Consider the following 19,539-nt stretch of genomic DNA (forward strand, 5'->3'; position numbering starts at 1 on the left):
TGTCTCCCGGCAGGGTCCCACTCCCGACCCCGCGTGTGTCCCGTGCTGCGAGGGGCTCTGGCGGTGCCGTGCCGGGCTCCGTGCCCCGCGGGGGGCTCCGGGCTGGGGACGGGGCCGGTTCGGGACCGGGGCTGTCTCCAACCCTCGCGGCTCTGTTGATGTGCGGGTCCCGCCGTTCCCGCAGCCCGCGGCAGCTGCTCCCGCTGCCCACGGGAGGGTGCTCGTGTCCGCCGCCCACGGACCCGCCAGGCCCCCGGACAGGACAGGGCAAGGCTGAGCTGGGCGCGTCCTGCCGTGACAGCGATGTGGGGTGGCTCGGCGTTCCCCATGTTCGTGACATCCCAAAAAGCCCCAGTCTTTGTGTGGTCCAAACCGCGCTGGAATGAGCCTCGTACAAAGGGAAGGTGCTCCTCTGAAGGGTAGCCCCGGGAATGCGGGGGGATGTGGGTCCCAGTGAGGTTGTGAGTCTCCTGCCCTCCTCCCAACGTGACAATGGGTGCTGAGCCCATGTCCCCAGAACCAGCACCCCCAGCCCAGCTAAGAGCCTGCCTGAGCTCTCCTGTCCCCATCACCCCTTAGTGCCACCCCACTGGACCACAGCAAACTGCCCTAAGATCACCCCAACTCTTCCTTAGGTCAGGAGAGCAGCTAATTCCCATCCATCCATCCCTCCATCCATCTATCCATCCCTCCCACTGAAGTCAAATGCTTTGGTCCCAAAGTCTCTCAAATTCCCAACGATTGCAAAGACCACAGCACCACCAGCAGCTCGAATGACAAATTTATTTGTGGATTCACCTCCACCTGCAAACCGAAGCGTTCAATGGGCTAATGCTAATCCTCGTGCTCCCCATGCGGGGTCTGAGCGGGTCCGACATGAGCAGCACGAGTCCGTGCTCAGTGGCCAAGTGAGCCCTCCTGGAACCTCCGGTTCTCCCCTCACCTCCATCCCAGCTTGGCCTCTGCAGGGAGCACGGTCCCACACATAAATACGGACAGACAAGATAACAAAAATAGCATTAATAGTATTCACAAATGAATTAAAAACTACTCGTATATGTACAGCAGAGCGCGGGCAGTATGTACACGGACAAGCTGTGGACAGCTGTGTCTGCCCGCAGCGGGCTCCGAAGGATGAGGGCGTTTATTCTGGAAGCTAATTTCAGCTCAAAGGCTGGAGGTTCCCTGCTCCAGCAGCAGGAGCAGCGTGGGAATGACGGGGAGGGAAGCCAGACACCTCAGTTACTGCATGCAGCCATCACAGCCACGCATGGGCACAGGGATCTGCCTGCACTATGGGACTGGGAACATGGGGAACAGCAGTAGAAAGGCCAACAGCTCCTATTGTCCCCAAAGAGGCTCCCCAGAGGTGGAGATGGCTCTCAGCCAGTGTCAGCCCTCACTTCCATCTCCCCTGGGCTTGCTTCCCTACTCGTCTCATGAATCAGCTGCTCCCTGGGCTTTGCCACCCCTGTGAAGGTGCTTCCCCTGACCCTTCCAGTCCCCAGCTCTGGATTCCTGGACACAACAACCCCAGCTCTCTGCAAAGCCCTTTGTGCCAGGGACAAGCACTCTCCCCTCTCCTGCCTCCTTCACCAGCCCAGAAAAGGCTGGGAAGGGATGAGCACTGTCCCACAGCCATCTACATTTGGAGTGAGGAGGAGGAAGAGGACAAAGAACCCTTCACACCATGCACAGCCCTGGGCCTGGCACACCATCCTCGTCTGGGACAGGTAGCAGCTCCCAGCAACTGAGTATGTGAGGAGAAAGGAATTCTGACCAAGGGCAGAGCACCTCACCTCTGGCCTCTGCCTCCTCCTCTTGCTCCCCCAGCCACAGGGATGAGCTCTGACTGGAGAAGCAGGAACAGGATAGGGATGCTGCAGGGAAGCTCCATTCCGCTGGGCAGCCTGCCTCTTCCTGGTGCCTGAGCGTGCCAGAGACGGGGGCACGGAGCCTGACCCTTGCTCTGGCTGGGGAACTTTATATTAGTGACACATCTACACACACGCACGCACTCACACATGCAAAAATAAGTCTGTTTATTCTCTTCCAAATTATTTGGAGAACCCTGCAGGGCTGGGACACCTTCTAGCCTGTGCCCCCCCCTCCCCAGCTGCCTGGATCTCCCCAGCGCTGGGACCTGGTGGCTGAAGTGCTGCATTGGCCTCAGCGCCTTTAAAACACAACGGAAACAGTAAATAAGACGGGCTACGATAAAAGGAGCTGGCTGCACGAGGGAGAAAACTCCACGGAGCAGGGTGCTCGGCCGGGATGGAGGGGCTGCCCCTGTGCCGGTGGCGGTGCTCAGGAGTGGAGTGTAGTGGATGTGGCGGTGAAGGCGCAGCCGTCCTGGCCACGGGGGGCTCGGCGGCCGCTCACTTGCGGCTCAGCAGGGATCCCAGCAGAAGCACTCCGGCCACCGTCGCCCCGGTCAGGAGCCATTTGTTGAAGGTCTCCTGGCCTTTTCTCATCTCGGCAGCAGCATCGTTCCCATAGAGGTCCACAAAGCGCTCCTGTGGAAACAGGGGAGTGGTGAGCACAGGGGTGTGAGTGGAGCAGAAGGAAGGGCTGGCAGGAAAGCGGTGGTGGGGACTGGGCAGATGACAGATGCCTTGTGCTTCCTCGCTCTGAATCACGCACACAGGGCAAGGGGACAAGCACAGTCATGAGAGAAGAGGATGCCAGAAAGGATTTGTGAGGAGAACACCACGCGAGCAGGGCAGGGGATGCATCACGTGCTCTTGGCTCTCTAAAATTAGCATCCAAGTGTGACAGAAGTCATTGCAGTGGGAACCCGCTGGGCTCCATTCCCTGGCCGAGGCCTGTGGAAGCAGCATCAGGGCTGGTGCCCACGGCTGTGGAAGCCCACACCGTGCATCCCCCCAGTGATTTTGTGTCCACAGTGGAGCCTCCCACCTCCCGCTACCACATCCTGACCCTCACAGGTTACTCCACAACACGAGCTGGAATTCACAAATCCCTGCGGCGAAGGCAGACATTGGGTCGCCAAGCTACTGCCTTCCCACGGTTTCAGGAGAGCAGGCCAAGCACGAGGCTTGGCCAGGAATGCAGTCACTCCGGCCTGGCTCGTCCGAGCCGGCTGCCTCCAGCAGCAGCAGGAGCTGGGAAGACCTCAGCCCATGGTAAGGAGAGCTGTTGGGGTCCCTGAGCCACACACAGCAGGGCAGGAGGGGTCCCTGGGCAGGCAGCAGGAAAACACGTGGCCCAGGATCTCTCAGGTTTATCAGGGCTGAGCAGGAGGCTCAGGGCTGGATGCAGAGGAAGCTGCGAGCTCCAGGCTCAGGGATCGCCAGCAGCTCAGCGTCAGCAGAGGCTGGATGCTGTCGCACCTTGAGCCCATCTTCTCAGCAAGATCCCCTGTTTCCTGATAAGTGAATGCAGTTCCAGTAACCCGCTGCTCTGGGAAAGCAGAGATAAGCCCGGCTGACGCTGTCACGCCTCGCTGTGCGCAGGCAGGGGGAGCATTCCTGCCTGCCTGCTCTGCCAGCACCCTGCCTCCCACACCTGCCCACAGCCTGCGGCCGCAGCACTGCGGGGTTTGGTGCCCAGGTCGTGTCTGGCACCAGGTGCCTCTCTTCCATGGAACGTGGTGCCAAGTCTCCCAGCTTGCATTAAACAGCTCCAGAATGGCCACAGCTTGTGGGGTATCTCCTCACCTTGCCACATACCTATGACCGAGCTCAGACACAGTTTTTCAAAGCAGGGTCTGCAGCAGACCTGCACGCTTACTCCCAGGGAGCTGGGCTGTGTCCCTCTCCATGGCTACAGGGGACCTGGTCCTTGATAAGCTTTGCACTCAGCACCTGCCTCTGCCACCAAAGCTCTTCTTCATCTCCCACCAGACACCTCTCCCAGCTGCCTTCCACATCCCATGACCATGAGGAGTTACTCACAGACACAAAGGCAGAGTGTTGGGACACAGGGACTTTGCTAACTCACTCTGGAGCATTTCATTGCTGCCACCTCAAGAGTCCTCTTCAGGGATATGACACTCATCCCCATGACTTCCACCACCTACACAGAGTGGCAGAATGCAGCTCACTTCCCACCATGCCTGCCAGCTGGCATGGGATCTGTGGGGGTGTTGTATTGTGTCCTGGCCCTGCAGGAATGGGCAGGATGGAGCTCACAGGCACATGCTGTCCAGGGAGAAAGGTGAGGGTTGCTGCCTGCTGTCAGTCCACTCACCCAGGGAACAGCAAGTGATGTGCTGCAGGAGAGGTACAGGAGCAGAGCCCAAACCTAAGGAGGAGATATTTTAAATAGTGGCACAGGAAATCCCTCTGCTGATAGGTGGTGATGAGTATGGAGCTGTGACAGGGCATGGCAGTGGCAGCAAACTGAGAGCAGGCTGGCAGGGATGGAGGGCACAGGGAACTGGGGCAGAAGGCACCTGTCCAAAAAACACCACCCCTACAACATTTGTGTCTGGGGAGATTTAGGTTGGATGTTAGAAAAAGATTCTTCACCAGGAGGCTGGTTGGGCATTGGAACCACCTCCCCAGGGCAGAGGTCATGGCGCTAAGCCCGAACCAGAGTTCAAGGAGTGTTTGGACCACATTCTCAGGCACATGGTGGGATTGCTGGGCTGTCCTGTGCATGGCCAGGAGTTGGACTTGATGATCCTTGTGGGTCTCTTCCAACTCAGCATAGGTTTTGATCTCTCAGTGCCAGGGCCCTCACTCCAGGGATGGTCCTTCCCCTGGACACACATCCCAGCCACTTGCTCACAGCACCTGAGGCTGTAGAATGCTCAGCTGGAGGAAGATAGCTGCATCCTTGTGATGTATTCCCCAGAAGATCAGCATTCCTCAGGCATTCAGTAGGACCTGTCCCACTGAGAGTCCCACACATCTCCACAGGCTCCTCCTGACCCACAGCAGGGACATCCCCACTGTGCAAGGCTGCAGTGTTGGACAGGGCAACACATCTACCCAGCCTCTCCGTGGGGCAGGCACCAAGAGAGGCCCCCCTGGCAGGGCAGGGAGCCAAGGAGGGCTGGCAGCCGGTTCTCCATGCTGCTTTTTCCATGGCATGTGCTGCCGAGCTTGGGGAAAGGCAGTTCCAAGAAACCCTTGCTTCCAAGAAAAGGAAATGTTTGCTGAAGGAGAGATAAATGGCGCACAGTGAACGCAGAGCTATCGGGTGCTACAGGCGGAGAGGAGCACAGCCAGGGCCCAGCACAGGCAGGGAGGGGACGTGAGCCCCTCTCCTTCCCTTGGGAAGGGAGCAGCAGCTGCTGGAGCTGCAGCTGGGGGCTGTAGGGGACCCGAGGAGAGTGCCTTGCCCTTCCCCGGGGAAACCACCCTAGGAGCTGTGATAGCTCAGCCTCTGCACAACTTTGATCCCAGATGTGTCCCCTGGGAACCAGATCCCAGACCAGAGGGAGTGGGAAAACAGGCAGGAATGTCCTCCCTGCCCATGCTGGGGGTGGGTTGAAGGTTAGGGAAAGGCAGCTTGCTCTGTTCCCACACCAGCCCGGGCCTTGGCCGTTCCGCACCTGAAGCCCAGCACTCCCAGGACTGATCCTGACCTCTCTGGCCTGGTGTTTGGATCTCAGGCTTGCCCAGGCATGTCCAGATATTTCTGGCCTCCTCCAGTCACCTTTATCTGAGAGGAAATATTTGGAATTCCTGAGTTGATCACAAGGACTGTGGTAGCAACAGCACGTCAGTGTCTCAATCCATGGGCCTCCTCCACCGGACAGGACAGGCTGTTCCATCAGAACGCCCGTCACATCCCCTTCCCCACCCGGGTGACACGTCCGAGAGGAGGCTGCTCCAGAGCAGGCAATGAGGAAGCAGACATCTTCTTCCTATGCAAGAGGCAATCCCCTGCCTTTGCCTCTCCTCCCCAGAGCTGGGGAAGGAATCCACATTTTCTTGGAGCCTAAAACATCACTTGCTGAAGGACTTGGGGTAGGGCGTGCTCCCCTCCTGCTGCACCATGCTGCTTGCAGGAGGCAGAGCCTGGAGAGTCAGGCTCCACCACTGCCCAGAGCTGGGGCAGAGGTTCTGCAGTGCCAAAAGTTCTCTGGACACTCACAGAGCCCTAAACTGCAACCCACCGCTGTAGGGGATGCAGCAACCATTTAAACACTGCCCAGTGCCCACCCACAACCCTGTGGCAAAAAGGCAAGAGAAGCAGGTCTGACCTGACGTGCTCTCTCTCAGCTGGGAGAGAAGACTAAAGAAACACGACTTCTGCCTGAGACACTACTCACATCCTAGCCTGGGAAGGGGAACACCTAAAATTTGAGGCTCTCATTCGTTTGGTTGGTTTCATTCACTAGTGCTGCCCATGAGGGAAGGAGAACAGTTGCTGGATCCCATTCAGGGTGAGCAGAACTGTGCAGGTTCCTCTTTCAAGATAAGCCCCAGCACTTGGGGAAAGAGGATTCGGTGACACTGAGCCATGAGGGCAGGTGAAGGAAGCAGATGTGGGCAATAAACTCCCATCTGGCCTCTGGTGAGGCAGGAGAGCAGAGAGGGGAGGGCTCTGGCAGTTTGGGGCTCAAAGCTTTCCCTCCACAAGGGGGTGAGGGGCATGGAGGTCACTGAGATACCGGGACAAAGCTCTGAAAACCAGCAGAGAAGAGCCAGGCACTCCTGGGAGTATCCAGGTGAACTTGGTCAAACTTTGACAGGGAGACTTGGACTCCAGCAGGACCTTTGAAGCTTCCCCAGGCTCTGATACCCAGCCAGCCCAGTGAGACAGATACCCCCAGCACCTCAGCATGCACAGCAGCCTTTCCAACCCAAGGATCCTGATGTGCTTTAGCAAAAATGATCTGGTTCCCCAGAACCTCCTGTGGGATAAATCAGCATTGTTCCCAGATGGATCAACAGAGCTATGGGGAGGTTAAGAGCCTTTCCCAGAGCTGTGTGCGAGCCAGCAGCATGAGCCACAGCATCTGACTCCCAACCCAGGCATTCTCATCACGAGGCAATGTTTCCCTTGAAAACAAGGCTGTTTCTGTTTTACCTTCACCGTAAGTACAGCTGTGTTCCTGCTCAGAGGTCTAACAGCAACCGCCGGCCGGGAGCAGAGTCATCTGGATGACCAGACATTTGTTAATGAATGCTGGGAACAGTTTTGTGCTGAGCAGCAAGACAAGGAGGGGAAAAGAAAGGCAGCAGCTCAGCACAGACCACAACAAAGCCCTGTATCGACAGCAACCTGCTCCCAGAGCCCCTTTGGGCTGCCAGCTCACCACATGGGGCTGGCATATGTGAACCTGGAGGTGAAGCACAGGGGAGAAAAGGCAGCTGAGAGCTTTAAGAATAAAAGAAAACGTAAGCATTCCCAAAGGCTACCACTGGGATCGTGCAAACACGGCTCTATGGGTCCCTTTGTGATATGAATGGAAGAGACATCCTAGAGGTTCTCCCTCTGCCCTTCTCTCCCTGATGCTGTATCCACGTGTGGCCCTCACCACTCCCAGCCCTGAAAGGAGAGCAGCAGGGACAGAGTGTGACTGCAGAGGTCACAGGACTGCCTGCAGTGCTGGGCAGTGGAGGTCAACGTGAGCACCTGACTCAGGAGCATGGCAAGGGAACCCGACATCCAAGGCAGGTCTGACTTTCCCCAGCGAAACACAGGTCCTAGAATGGTTATAGGGGACCTTAAGGATCATCTAATTCCAATCCCCCTTCCATGGGCACAGAAGATTTGCAGGTTCACCCCACTGGTCCCCACCAGCAACCCCAGGCAGGCTCAGAATGCGGTGGGTTAGGGGCTCTGGGACACAGAGAGGGGAAGGGGCTCTGGGGACAGCAGCTGCAGGTGCAAATACTCCAGAGACTCAGCTCTAACTGTTATGCAAATGGTGACCTCCAGGGAAGCAGCTGCTGATCTCCATGACAATGGCAGGGAATGCCACCCACCCACCAGCCTCTCCTGCCTTTCCAGCCCTGGGAGCTGGTGCTGGGGTGCTGTGGACCCTGGGGTGCTGGCCCTCCCCAAATCCCAGGGCATTCATTGAAACCTTCGACTACGAAGGAGGCAGCCATAAATTCAAAAGAGTCAATTAAATAAGAACATCCCCTCTTCTTTCTCTTCTCACTCGGGCTTTGCTGTGGGACTGTAGCTTGGGGGTCTGGCAGGGAGGCTGTCCCTTGGGCCTAAGCCCAACAGACCTGCGGGGCTCCAGCCTAGCCCAGGCCAGAGCCAGCTCTTTTCTAACCAGAAACAAACCCTCACTAGCACATTCCAGCCCTAATCCTTGCCGTGGCAGCCTTCTGTCAAACTGGTTTCATCACCGGCTCCAGGGAACCTGCAATAACCCCACACCATTCAGCACAATTTCAGCGTTTTCCAAATACATGAAAGAGGCTACGGTGACAGCTGTAACCCCCGTCCCTGCCCCGGGAGACTGCTGTGCACAGCACGAGATGGAGAGCAGGGAATTGCGCTCTCCGTTCCAGAAATCTGCTGAAACATTCATGTGTATTAAAGCCGGAGACGATGTGAATGACTAATCCACTTGCATCCATCTTTCATCAGTGTTCCTCCCAGAGCTAACCAGGCTGAGGGCTCCCGAAGGTGCCACAGCCCTGGCCAGCACCAGGCCCTGGCCGGCACCGGGCCACTCGGCAGGGTTGGCGAGGATGGGAGGAGACACGGCTCTGGTACAAAGGCACAGTGAAGAACACACTGGCTGAGCCGGATCCACTCAAGAGATTAGCACCTGCTGGGAATGGGATTGTTTTCCAAAGGGCATTAAGTGGAATAGTCCGAGGAAAGACGGTCTCTCTGATGCTTCTCCCCACCGGACAGATGGTGTCTGAGCCCTGCAGCAGAGCAGCCTTTGTGCGAGGGGCGCGCTCGGGGGGGCAGGGAAGGCTCCTGCTTTCATGCCCCGGTTATCTGCTCGCTGTGCCGGACAGCACCTCAGCAGGGCCACTGGCACCCAGGGAACAGAGCTCAATTTTCACCTTGTCATTGCTCTTCCTGGACGTCAGAGCTCCTGTGCAATCGTGCCCTTGTGTAACCGTGGGGAAACCTGTGCCGGGGAGACGTGCCATGCTCACGTGTGCCCGGCTGCCGAGCCACGTTCCCTCCTGCTAGGGGATGAGTGGGCGATGCTGACAGCTCTTTCTGGTCCTCACCCGCACCGTGAGCCTCACCAAACCCACCCCACAGAGAACACTGGTGTTACCACAGCTCAAGGGAGCCAGGCTGGGTGCAGGGATGGTGCCCTGAGATGGACCCTGGGGAAAAGCTGCCTGGTTCTCCTGCCTCAGCCACTCATTCCACCAGCATCCTGGAGGAGCGACAGCCAAGGTTCACCACTTCCCACTTCAGTCCCGGCACCTCACGAGGCTGCCTGATTCTCCTGCCTCAGCCACTCATTCCACCAGCATCCTGGAGGAGCGACAGCCAAGGTTCACCACTTCCCACTTCAGTCCCGGCACCTCACGAGGCTGCTGTAATTCTTACATGCCACTTGAATGAAAAAGGGGAAAGGGTGGAGGTGCAGGAAGAGGAGGAAGATGTGCTCATTCTGTTTTCACTTCCTGTTAGTTCCATAGAATCTCAAATTATTCAAGCCACAAAATCCCTTTTAGCAAAATCCTTGCTGACTTGAGGGCAGGAAGCACAGTAGGCAGCTGATGCAGCAAACGTGAGAGAGAGCAGTGCAGCATGAGAAGGAGACTGTGCTCTGCCCTGGGCTCTTCCATGCATGTTGTTGCATGAAATAATCACTGGCTGGTGCACTGGAAGCTTCTAAATGAGGTCAGTTGCTCTATTAAAAGACATTAGCTCTCCAGTAAGTTTAATACACTGGTGAGCCATACAAGTATAGGATGAAGGCACTTGCAACACTCCACGATGACTGATTTACAGGTAGCAACACCTCATTTTCTCCATATGTAAGTCATATGTCACCCAGACACTACTCAGGGCCACACACACACCCAGCACCCACATCCCAGCCCAAACCCTGAGCCAGCTCACCACAAGGCACACACAGAGAGTAATGCCACATACTGCCACCAGACGTGCTCCCTGCACAACACAGGCAGTGTCCCCAGCCTTCCACAGCTTCAATGGTGGCACAAACCAGAGAGCTGGGCAAATGGTGGGACTGGTACTGTTCAGAGAAGCAATGCAGACAGCTGTCCTGCTCCACCTCATCATGGTACTAGCGGCATTCAAACCAAACCAGCTCCTAGACCTCTTCTCTGAGCTTCACAAAGAGCCTTTCATTCTCCATCAGAGAAGAAAACCCTTCCGTGCTCCCTCAGGAAGCAGCCAGTTCCAGCAGCTCCCTTTTGAATCCTACCCTAGGGGCCAGGTCAGTGCATGGCTCTGTCCGTAGGCCCCTTGCACCGTCCCAGTGTGAACAGCTCCAGCTCCTGCTCCAAGCCCTGCCTGCTGCCAGTTTGTCACGTTTTGGAGTATTTGATTTTACTCTTAAGAGCACCTGTCTGGCAGCAGTACAGGCAGGGAGAACCTGCCTGCTCTTTGTTCTTGGCCAGGCAGAGCACGCAGCAGGACACCTGCCTTGGTTTCCCTCTGAGCTCAGGTGCAAGGCTGTGAGCTGGGGAACTGGGTCCATCCTCAATCAGGAATGGGGGCTGAAAGGCTGAGCCCAGCCCTGCTCCCACTGGAGCCTCCTCATCTCCAGGGCTCATCTCCCCAAGCAGGATACTGATGCCAGGAGCTAGCTACTAATTGGATCTACTTAAATCAGCAGCTACGTCTGCAGACACAGCTGAAACACAAGCTTGAGCAGGAAGGAGGATAATGCAATAAATTCAAACAGCTCTCCCCAAGGGAATCGCACAACCCCCTGAAACTTCCCTCTTTGCAGATACAGCCCATTACCCTTCCCTGGGCCTGCTGTGCCAGTGCAGAGGCAAGCAGCAGTCGAAAAAGTAACCAGCCCAAAGCCCCCTGAAACATCAAGCTCCCCCAGCTTCCTGCTCCCAGCAGCAGAGGGAAGGCAGACCAGTTACAGCACAACATTCAAACAGTCCCTGTGGTCACGGGAGCCTCTCTGGTTAACGCTCCGGATCCCGCTCCTCCCTCCCTCCCTCGCTACCCCGGAGGCAGGCAGCAGCTCTGAGTGCACTGGGTTTCCCATTAAAGAGATCCTGAGAGACAGCACTGGGCTGGTACACGTGAGCACGTGTCCGAGAGAAGACACGGGCGGCTGGAGAGATGCTGGCTGCACGGAGCTGCAGCGGGCGTTCCCGCCTGCAGGCAGTCCTTCCCAGCACTGTTCAGCCCTCCCGATTCTTCTTTTTTTACTAACTAAATTAAACATGAGGATAAAATAAGCAAAATACCTAAAAATAAAAAAAAATAAACCGAGCATTTCTACAGCACAACTAGGTCACAGCTCCCCAGCATGCGAGTTGTGGCAGCTACGGCTCAGCCCCTTGAGCCTCCCGGGTTCAAAACTGACATCTCTCTTAAAAGGCTGCTCCCGAAACCCACACCTGCTCTCCGGTAAGCCCAGCTGGAGCCATCTGCTAACGGCTCTGCCTCCCAGCAGCCCTCAGCACCCTCGTTCCGCTGGGCTGTTGTGCTGTGGCAGAGTAACCCTTCTCCCCACCTGACCACGATGGGTGCCAGCCCGTGCCCTGAGCCTGCCCCACTGCCCCCTACACGGGTGCACTGTGGGAGAAGCTCTCCCACGCCTCTGGAATGCATGTTGCCTAACTTGAGCTCTTGGCATCTCAAGGATGATTAGGAGCAGGATTCCAGAGAGAAATTTCACCAAGAACCCCTCCACACATCCTTCCAGGTGAGGAGCAGGGAGGAGGAAGTTTCCCTGTCCAAGGTCAGGGCAATAAAGCCAGGAATGACCTGGCACTGAGGGACTCTGCTTCTCTTTCGTGCCTCCACTCTATGTGTTAATCTTTAGTGGCTCGGAACAATAGTGTTTAAAGGCAACATCCCTCCCTTGCGGGAGGGTGGAGCAGGAGAGCAGAGGGTGGAGGACAGTGGCTGCTCTCCTGCCACTGCAAGGCAGAGCCACCCAAAGTGAATACCTTCGCTCTGAATCAGCAGGTAGGTCAACATCCCGGCTGCACTGGGGTCCCCAGAGGGGACAGAGCAGCTGCCCCCAGCCCCCTTCTGCCCCCACAGCAGAAGCCACCATTAATCCCTTGCTTCTTGGTTCAGCAGGTCTGCAACACTTCTACAACTGATATCCATCCCTTCCCTTCCCCCAGTTCCTCCTGGGAATACTCTGGCTTTACAGCTAGTGTGGAAGGAGCTGCTAGAGAAATACTTATAATGTCAGGATGGGACTGTGCTTACAGCCGTTAGCTGCTTGGTAAAAACCAAAGGAAACCAAACCTTCTCAGCTTCAGCAAAGGTCTCAGAGCACCACACCACCATTCAGCTGCGCTCAGTGTGTGCCACAGGCGTGTTGCTGCTCCCGGGGGGAACCATGTACACAAACCATAACAGAGCTCCATGGAAATCAGGCACAGCAGCCCAGACACACAGAGAAAGCTCCAGCTTCCACTGGGGAAAAGAGAGCTCCCACCCACCCTTTCTGCTGTGCTGGGACACCCCACTGCTGCTGAGGCAGAGAGAGAGCCTGGGCAACGCTCCAGGGACCCGGCTCCAGAGTCAGAGAGGAGCAGGATGAGCAGGCGGAATGACATTACTGAGAGCAGCTGTGAACACAGAGCAGCAAGAAACAGTTTGTTAATTATTTCACAGGTCTTTTTTTAAATGACACTCAGCTCTTCGGATTAAAGAGCCTCGGAGTGCTTTACGAATCAGAGTTGCCAGTGGCTCCCCTGGGAGTGAAGGAAATGCTATCCCTTTTGCTCAAAGACCCCGGGGTTAAGTGGGCTGCTCTGAGCCACAGCCAGCCACGGGCAGGAGTTTGGCTTTCCAGGCGCCTGCTGTAATCACAGATCTAAGGAACGTAATCAAACTGCACCACACACCAAGAGGCACCAAGGAAAACAGGCAGGGCCCCAAAGAAGGAGAACGAGTAAAAGGGGTAAAGAGCAAAGCTCTGAAATCAGCCTCTGCATTGCTCTTGGTCTAGTGGCAGGAATGCTGCTGTGGGCTGGGCAGGAAGCTGCAGTGGAAGTCACTCCAATGGCATTTCCTGGAGAGCACTGCAAAAAAGCCTCCCAGGTCGAAGGCTGGGTGAGGAGCTGCCAGAGATCTGCACGCTGAGCCCAGATCTCCAGCTGTCAGTGAGGATACAGCTACCTGGGCTGGTTGCTCCAGGCAGGACAGCCTGAGCCACGACAGCTCCCACAACCAGGGAAGAATACCCAGCACTGTGAAGGGACATGGGGAACTCCACTGGCAGGACAGTACTTTTTTCACCCCATGCAGATGATGACAATGGGGCTATCGTCTCAGCTGCAAGGAATCAAGGCTGTAAAGGAATTACAGAGGACAAAGTACAAAGCAACAGTACAACTGAGCACCACAGACCAGATTGCTCAAAGCCCAATCCAACCTGACCATGAACACTTCCAGGGATGGGGCAGCCAAAGCTTCTCTGAGTAACCTCTACCAGTGTCTCATAAACCTCACAGGGCAGAGAACCCTCCTAATATCCAATCTAACTGCCCTCTGTCAGTGGGAAGGAATTTCCCCTTGTCCTGTCACTCCATGCCCCTGTCCAAATTCCCTCTCCACCTCTGCTGGAGTCTCTTTAGGCACTGGCAGGGAGCTCTCTCTTCTCCAGGCCAAACAACCCCAATTCTCTCAGCTTGAGATGAAGCCATAGGATTCATCTTCAAGACCACAAAGCATGGCTTTGGCCATGCTCAGTCACTTCCACTGAGTCAGTTCTGCTCCACGTTGACCACCACATGGAACAGATGGCTGTGATCTCAAACAGGATTAGAAGTGCTGGGGCATCCCAAAACCCAACCTGTAACACTCAGAATGGCAGAACTCTGGCAAACCACACTCCCCGGAAATGTGGTAGTGGCAGGGACAGCTTGTGCAGGATACCTGGGACACAAGGCCAAAAAGCATTTCCAAAGAGATGAGAATCAAAGTCTAACTCTCAGCCTGAAACCACTGAGGAGCTTGGAGCCAGAGCACAGGACGAAATCCCAGCTGTGCGTTGTCATATGACACAGGCTGAGTCATTTCCTATCATTCAGAAAAAAAATTTAAAAGATAAAAATGAGCTTGCTATATTGACATCTTCAAAGGGTTTTCCCCAAAGAGAATCACAAGCTTCTAGTCCCCTGCAGGGTGACACAACACATGTCCTAGCACACCAAGTCCTGTGTGGCCAGGGTCAACTGAGAGCCCAGGAAGCACTGAGCCACCGCAGGAAGTAGTTCATTCTCCATCAGCCTAGTAAAGTTTGTTGGGATTCATGTACCACAGACTGGTGCTAAAGATGCTATTTGCTTTCAGTTCTAGTCTGACACAGCCCCTTCATGTGGGTCCCCACCATATGCCCCACAAACCTCTTGTCTATATCTACAGATCTAACTCCAAGCTCAACCAGAAAACGCTCTTTTAAATCCCACTCTGAATGTGGATTTAGCCTTGAAGGAAAAGCAGCCATGCACTGGAGGGTCACAGCCAGGCAGGAACTACTGCTCACTTTCCTTTCTCAAACAGATTAAGCATGGTTAGTACATCTCTGCCTGCCAGGCTCTCTCCTGTTCACCCTGTGCTTCCCCCTCCTTCCTTCCCACTCACCAGATTTCTCCCTCCACAACTCCCAATCCCCACTGGCACCACCATTTCAACTTCACAGCTAGTGGGACCTGGTCCTGGTCAAAGTAACTGGCCCAGGAAAGCCTCCTTTTTGGATGTGATCGCTTGCCAAGGCAGCAGCTCTCTTCTGGCTGGTTATTAAATGTTCCCCTTGGGTTGCTCTTGTTTGTTTGTTTTCCCAGTGCCAGATTGCAGAGCAGAGGGCAAACCAAGGCACAGCCAGTAAATGTGACAAAACACTTCTATGTTAACGTTATGGAGCAAGAATTACTATTTCCCCTTGCCTCAAAACTTGATTTCTCAAGAGAACTGCTACAGCCCAGCACACAGCAGCCTTCAAAGGCACCTGCACCCTGTGGTCCTCCTATGCTGCCTTTGTTCCACTGGTGGGGAATGAAACAGAGCTTCCTACACAACTGGGCCGTGCAGCACTTGTTATGGAGCCATTCTCCTTCCCTCTTTTAGAGGGGCTTTCCAGGAAGAGAAGTGCTGCAGTGCTCCAAAACACAAACCACCTGGTTGCAAGCAGGCCTGCCAGAACTTGCATCTCTCTCACCAGGACCTGCTTGCTGCACCTCTTGGGAGTGCTTTGTTTGAATGGGACAGGCTCTAACAGCTCCAATGCATCAAACAGACTCCCTGTGCAAACAGGGCAGCAGGAGAGGGGTGGCTCCATCACAGCCAGGGCAGGGTGGCACTCCTCTTGCAGGGAGAGCTGGCAGAAGGCCAGCGGCTTTCTCCCTGCAGCTGGAATCCTGAGAGCAAAGGAAAGCAAAGCATCCCCATGCACACCCCACATGTGAGGCACTCAGGAGCTCTTATGGCCTCTGTCCCTTGGTGTGGAGTACATGGCTTCCATTCATGATGAAAGCTGAGAGGAAGAAAGCTGCAGCCAAGATGTCAAACGAGCACTCAGGGTTTGCAACAGGCTGGCAGCAATAACACTGCCCAATGCTGTTTTTTTGGTGGCTGGTGGTGTGGATTCCCCACACACTGGCCTTCACCACCCTGCCTGGCTTCCATTCAGCTCACAGCATAGCCCAGGCAGCGGCACAGCCTGGGCAGGGAAGTTAAAAGCCCGGTTCAAGGTTAGAACAAGAGAGCAAGGCGGTCCCCTGAGTGGGAAACGGCGTTTTTCAAAGAGAGCTGGTAGGCGGGTCAGATAGAGAGGAGTCCTGACCCTTCCGCAATCTGTTGAACAAATATTTGTTCCAAACAATTAATTTAGAGACAGACACAAAAAAATTGAAGAGTCTGAATCGTGATGGTTGGGGGTGGGGAACAGAGGGAGGAGGTGTCTGATTCCCCACAAGCAGGGACCAGTGATTTTCCACCAGTGATTTAATCTAAATCCCCCAGAGAGTTCATTTACAAAAAATCAGATTGCATTATCGCCTAGGTCTCCAGGATACAGCCCAATCCAGTCACTAACAGCAACAGCCACACTAGCTTGGAAACCTCAGTTTGATCACTTAATTCCAAAACTAATCTGTGGCTCTAAAAGCCAAAAGCAGAGGGAGGGGGAAGGAACTCCGTATTTGGCCAGGGTTATCTGCAGGATGAGAGAGCTAATGGGCCACATACAGCCAGATGAAATGGCCAGCAGATCCCGGGCTACTAATCGAAACCAAGCTCCGCTCCTTGCCTGAGCAGCCCCACCCAGGCAGTGCCCCAGGGCGGTCACATTCCTGGAATTCTTTCAGTCTTCCTGAACTACCTCCCTCTCCCTGGGTGCACCAGCTCTCCCCTTCATCTCTGGGGTCCCCAGCATTGCTGGCCAGGCACGGGGAGCTGGGGAGAGCCTCTTCTCTGTGAGGAGGGCACAGAACACAGCACTGGGCTCAAAGGCTCCTGTCCCCTTCCCAAAATGCTGGGCTCTGCCAATGGACCGTGAGCTGAAGGGGGCCAAGAGGCCTCAGCTCCCAGCAAGGAGGCAATTCCCCACTGTTTAGATGCCAATGCCTGACAGCATGAACTCTTTCCAATGGGAACCGGTAAAGGTTACACCAGCAGGGAATCACTAAGATGCAGAAGCCAAATGAAAACTCAGACATCTGTAGGTCATATACCTCCCGCCGGCAGTCCCAGGCTGCACCGCACAGCCGGACCCGGCATTTCAAGAATGCTTCCTGAAGAAATGCTTATTCATGTTAATACCTCACCACTGAGAGCTCCCAGGGTTTGCTGCTGGGGCAGCTGGGAGCACTGCTCCCTGCCAAGGGAAAAGCAGCTGCAGGCTTAGAGCTCCCCAGCACAGAGGTTGCCTCCACCTCAGCTCTGGCTCCCACCACACCAGCTCAGACAGTCCTAGAAGCCCACCCACCCCCCGGGATCTGCTGTGGGATTCACTTCACCATGAGCAAGGCAAATGCTGTTTCCAGAATGAAGAAGTAGCTGTTACCTCAGCAAACCACCAGCCAGCCCACCACAACGCTGGCTTTGAGAGGAGGAAGCTCCACTCCCTGCTGTTAATGACACCAAGAACATGCCCCAGAGCCATGGCTCTGCTTGAAGAACAAGCTTGGATGACATTAGATTTCCAAAGGCTCTTGGAAAAACAGGTCTTTTACATAACATCCAGGGAGAAGGAGAAAAAGGAGGGATGGAGAAAGACATATCTGAGCACAGACTGTGTCAACACGGTGCGTTGGCCCTCTTGGGACAGTGTTTAGAGCACAGAAGGCAAGACCACACACCCCTTTATTCTCCCTGCAAGGAGTAGGACAAGCTCTAGCATATACATTGCAGGGAGCTGCACTCCAGCTTGACCAGCTCCACTGCCAGCCTGGAGCAAGGGAAGGCTTGGGCAGCCAGCCCCAGCACAGAGAGGTGATCTTACCCATCCGCCATTCTCCTGGATCCAGGGATCTAAGTGGTCGGTCAAGTACGTGGTCATCCAAGACACGATGCGTTTCACCAATACCCTCATCTCCTTAACAACGCTCTCCACGCACAAGGCTCCTCCGAAGGAGAAGAAAGCCACGATGCGGCCCCAGTTCACTCCATCGCGGAACAGTTCGTTCACTACCTGCTCAAAGCTCTGATACGCTGTGCTGGGAGTGATGTGGAGCTGGGAAGTGAGGTCGCTGAACGCCCGCCGGTACCTCAGCTCAAACTCATCCCCTGCCTCTCTCAGTGCCTGCCTCACATCGGCTGCTCGACGGATCTCATGGACTTCGAGGCTGCTCTGGTGCACGGTGGCTCCATTCACTATGTGGCTGGTGGCCGCGTGCCAGGAGGGGCTCCCGTTGAGGACCCCGTCCATCTCGTCCTCCTCCCCTGCAAAGTCAGTCCTGTTCTCATCCTCCTCTTCCAGCTGACTCCAGCTGTATCCTTTCTGTGAGAGCTTGTAGGAAACAAAGTCAATCACTAACTCCCGGTTACTGCTGTACATTTTCACACCTGGGACGCCCTCAATGAGTCCATGGTCCGGAGCACAAGCTGATCAGCACTTAGCAGGTCCCGACTCCACTCCTCTTCCTCGCGACCGATGGAAGCATCTGACCTTAGCACAGATGAGGAGAGAGGCACCGAAACGGTTAATGCCACAGCTCTTAGATGCACCCGCGCCATTACCACCGATAGCTTATCGTTATACTGAGATCACCCCGCAGCTCTACGCCGAGGCTCAGGGCCACCAGATTGAAGCTGCACAGAGAACCGACCACAACCAACCCCCTTCCCCGGAAAGCAGCCTTGAGCCCCGGGGACCCCCCACAAGCTCGTTCCGAGCAGACCCCAGATCTCACCGGGTGCGGGCTGCGCCTGGCAGGCCGGCTGCGGGCCGGGGCGGAGGCGGTTCTTGTTCTGCTGGAGCTTCGGGTCGGCCCGGAACGCGACAGCACCGCCCCCGCCTCGCCCCGCCCGTTAAAGGGCCCGGCGCCCCCGCCCCCTCCGCCGGCGTTAGCCACGGCAGCGGGCGGGCAGCGCTACCCAAGGACCACGGCAGCCCCGGGGCGGCCCGGTTTGATGGTCACCGCAGCCCCCCGCCACCCCGAAGCCCCTCTCCCCTCGCAGGCGGAGAGCATAAACCGCTGAAAGCCGGCGAGCGCTCGGCACCGCGGGAGCCGCCGCACGGCCTCGCGTCCCTACGGGAGCGATTCCAGTCACGGTTAGCGGCGCGTAGCCGCTGGGGCCGGGACGGTGACACGCCGGGCAGCGGCAGGCGGGAGCGCCGCAGGGGGTACCCGGTCCTCCCGAGCAGCAGACTGCCCCCCACCCCCCCACCGGACCGCGTCCCCCGGAGCCCCGCACCGCCCCCCCGGCCCCGGGACGGCCCCACCGGTCGCCGTACCTGGGGGGCGGGGCCGCGCACGAGGGCCGACAGGGCGCCCGCGCGGCCGACACGCCAGCCAATCAGCGGCCGCGAGGGGCGGGGCCCGGCCGCGGCCGCTCCCTTTGGCCGAGCCGCGCGTCACTCAAGCTTCACCCTACCCCGCCCCTCACCTCAGCGCCCGACTGAGGGTCCGCGTCCTTCCCGGCTCTGCTGGGCGGGCCCGGCTGGCAGCGACGCCGGAGGTCGCCGGGAGCCCCGCCGGGGCTCGGCCCGCTCAGCAGTCCCCGGATCCTTTCCACATCGCCCGCCGAGCGGCCGGGGGGGTGCGGTAGGGTGGGAGGGGGCAGCAGAGGGGCGGTGCGCATGCGCACAGCGCTCTGAGGCTGGGCGAAGAGCGTCGGTTGGACTGCGCGGGGGCACGGCGCGCACGCGCCACGCCGGCTGGGCCGGTGCGCATGCGCGAATGTGCCGGGCGGAGGGCGGAGCTCCGGCGCCCCCTGCCGGCCGCGGCGGTGGCAGCTCGGGCCTCCGCTCTCGCCGCGCCCTGCGGACACGGCCCT

At 56.8% G+C, this 19,539-nt stretch overlaps 1 protein-coding gene across 6 annotated transcripts; it reads right to left on the bottom strand.

Annotated features, from left to right (window-relative positions):
• Positions 1–769: 769 nt before the first annotated feature.
• BCL2L1 (BCL2 like 1) lies at positions 770–19,317 on the bottom strand. Of its 6 annotated transcripts, none has more exons than XM_021527378.2 (3): positions 19,150–19,317; positions 17,543–18,203; positions 770–2,516 (listed from the first exon to the last, which is right to left on the bottom strand). In XM_021527378.2, exons 2-3 carry the CDS (start codon positions 18,095–18,097, stop codon positions 2,379–2,381), a joined length of 693 nt encoding a protein of 230 aa, XP_021383053.1. In that variant the 5' UTR covers positions 18,098–18,203; positions 19,150–19,317; the 3' UTR covers positions 770–2,378. The 6 variants fall into 6 exon arrangements, with proteins under 6 accessions (XP_021383053.1, XP_021383052.1, XP_021383051.1 ...); XM_021527377.2 differs by having other exon boundaries at positions 17,543–18,208; XM_021527376.2 differs by lacking the exon at positions 19,150–19,317 and adding an exon at positions 18,998–19,051 and having other exon boundaries at positions 17,543–18,208.
• Between the last annotated feature and the right edge of the window lie 222 nt (positions 19,318–19,539).

The sequence above is a fragment of the Lonchura striata genome, chromosome 17 (genome assembly GCF_046129695.1).
Source record: "Lonchura striata isolate bLonStr1 chromosome 17, bLonStr1.mat, whole genome shotgun sequence".
NCBI lineage: Eukaryota > Metazoa > Chordata > Aves > Passeriformes > Estrildidae > Lonchura > Lonchura striata.

What these genes read in the sequence shown, in the direction of transcription:
- BCL2L1 (XM_021527378.2), bottom strand. Translation starts at nt 18,097, where the DNA reads ATGTACAGCAGTAACCGGGAGTTAGTGATTGACTTTGTTTCCTACAAG. An exon ending in TCCAGGAGAATGGCGGATGG is followed by an intron (nt 2,517 to 17,542) that starts GTAAGATCACCT and finishes CTGTTTCCACAG; the next exon opens with GAGCGCTTTGTGGACCTCTA.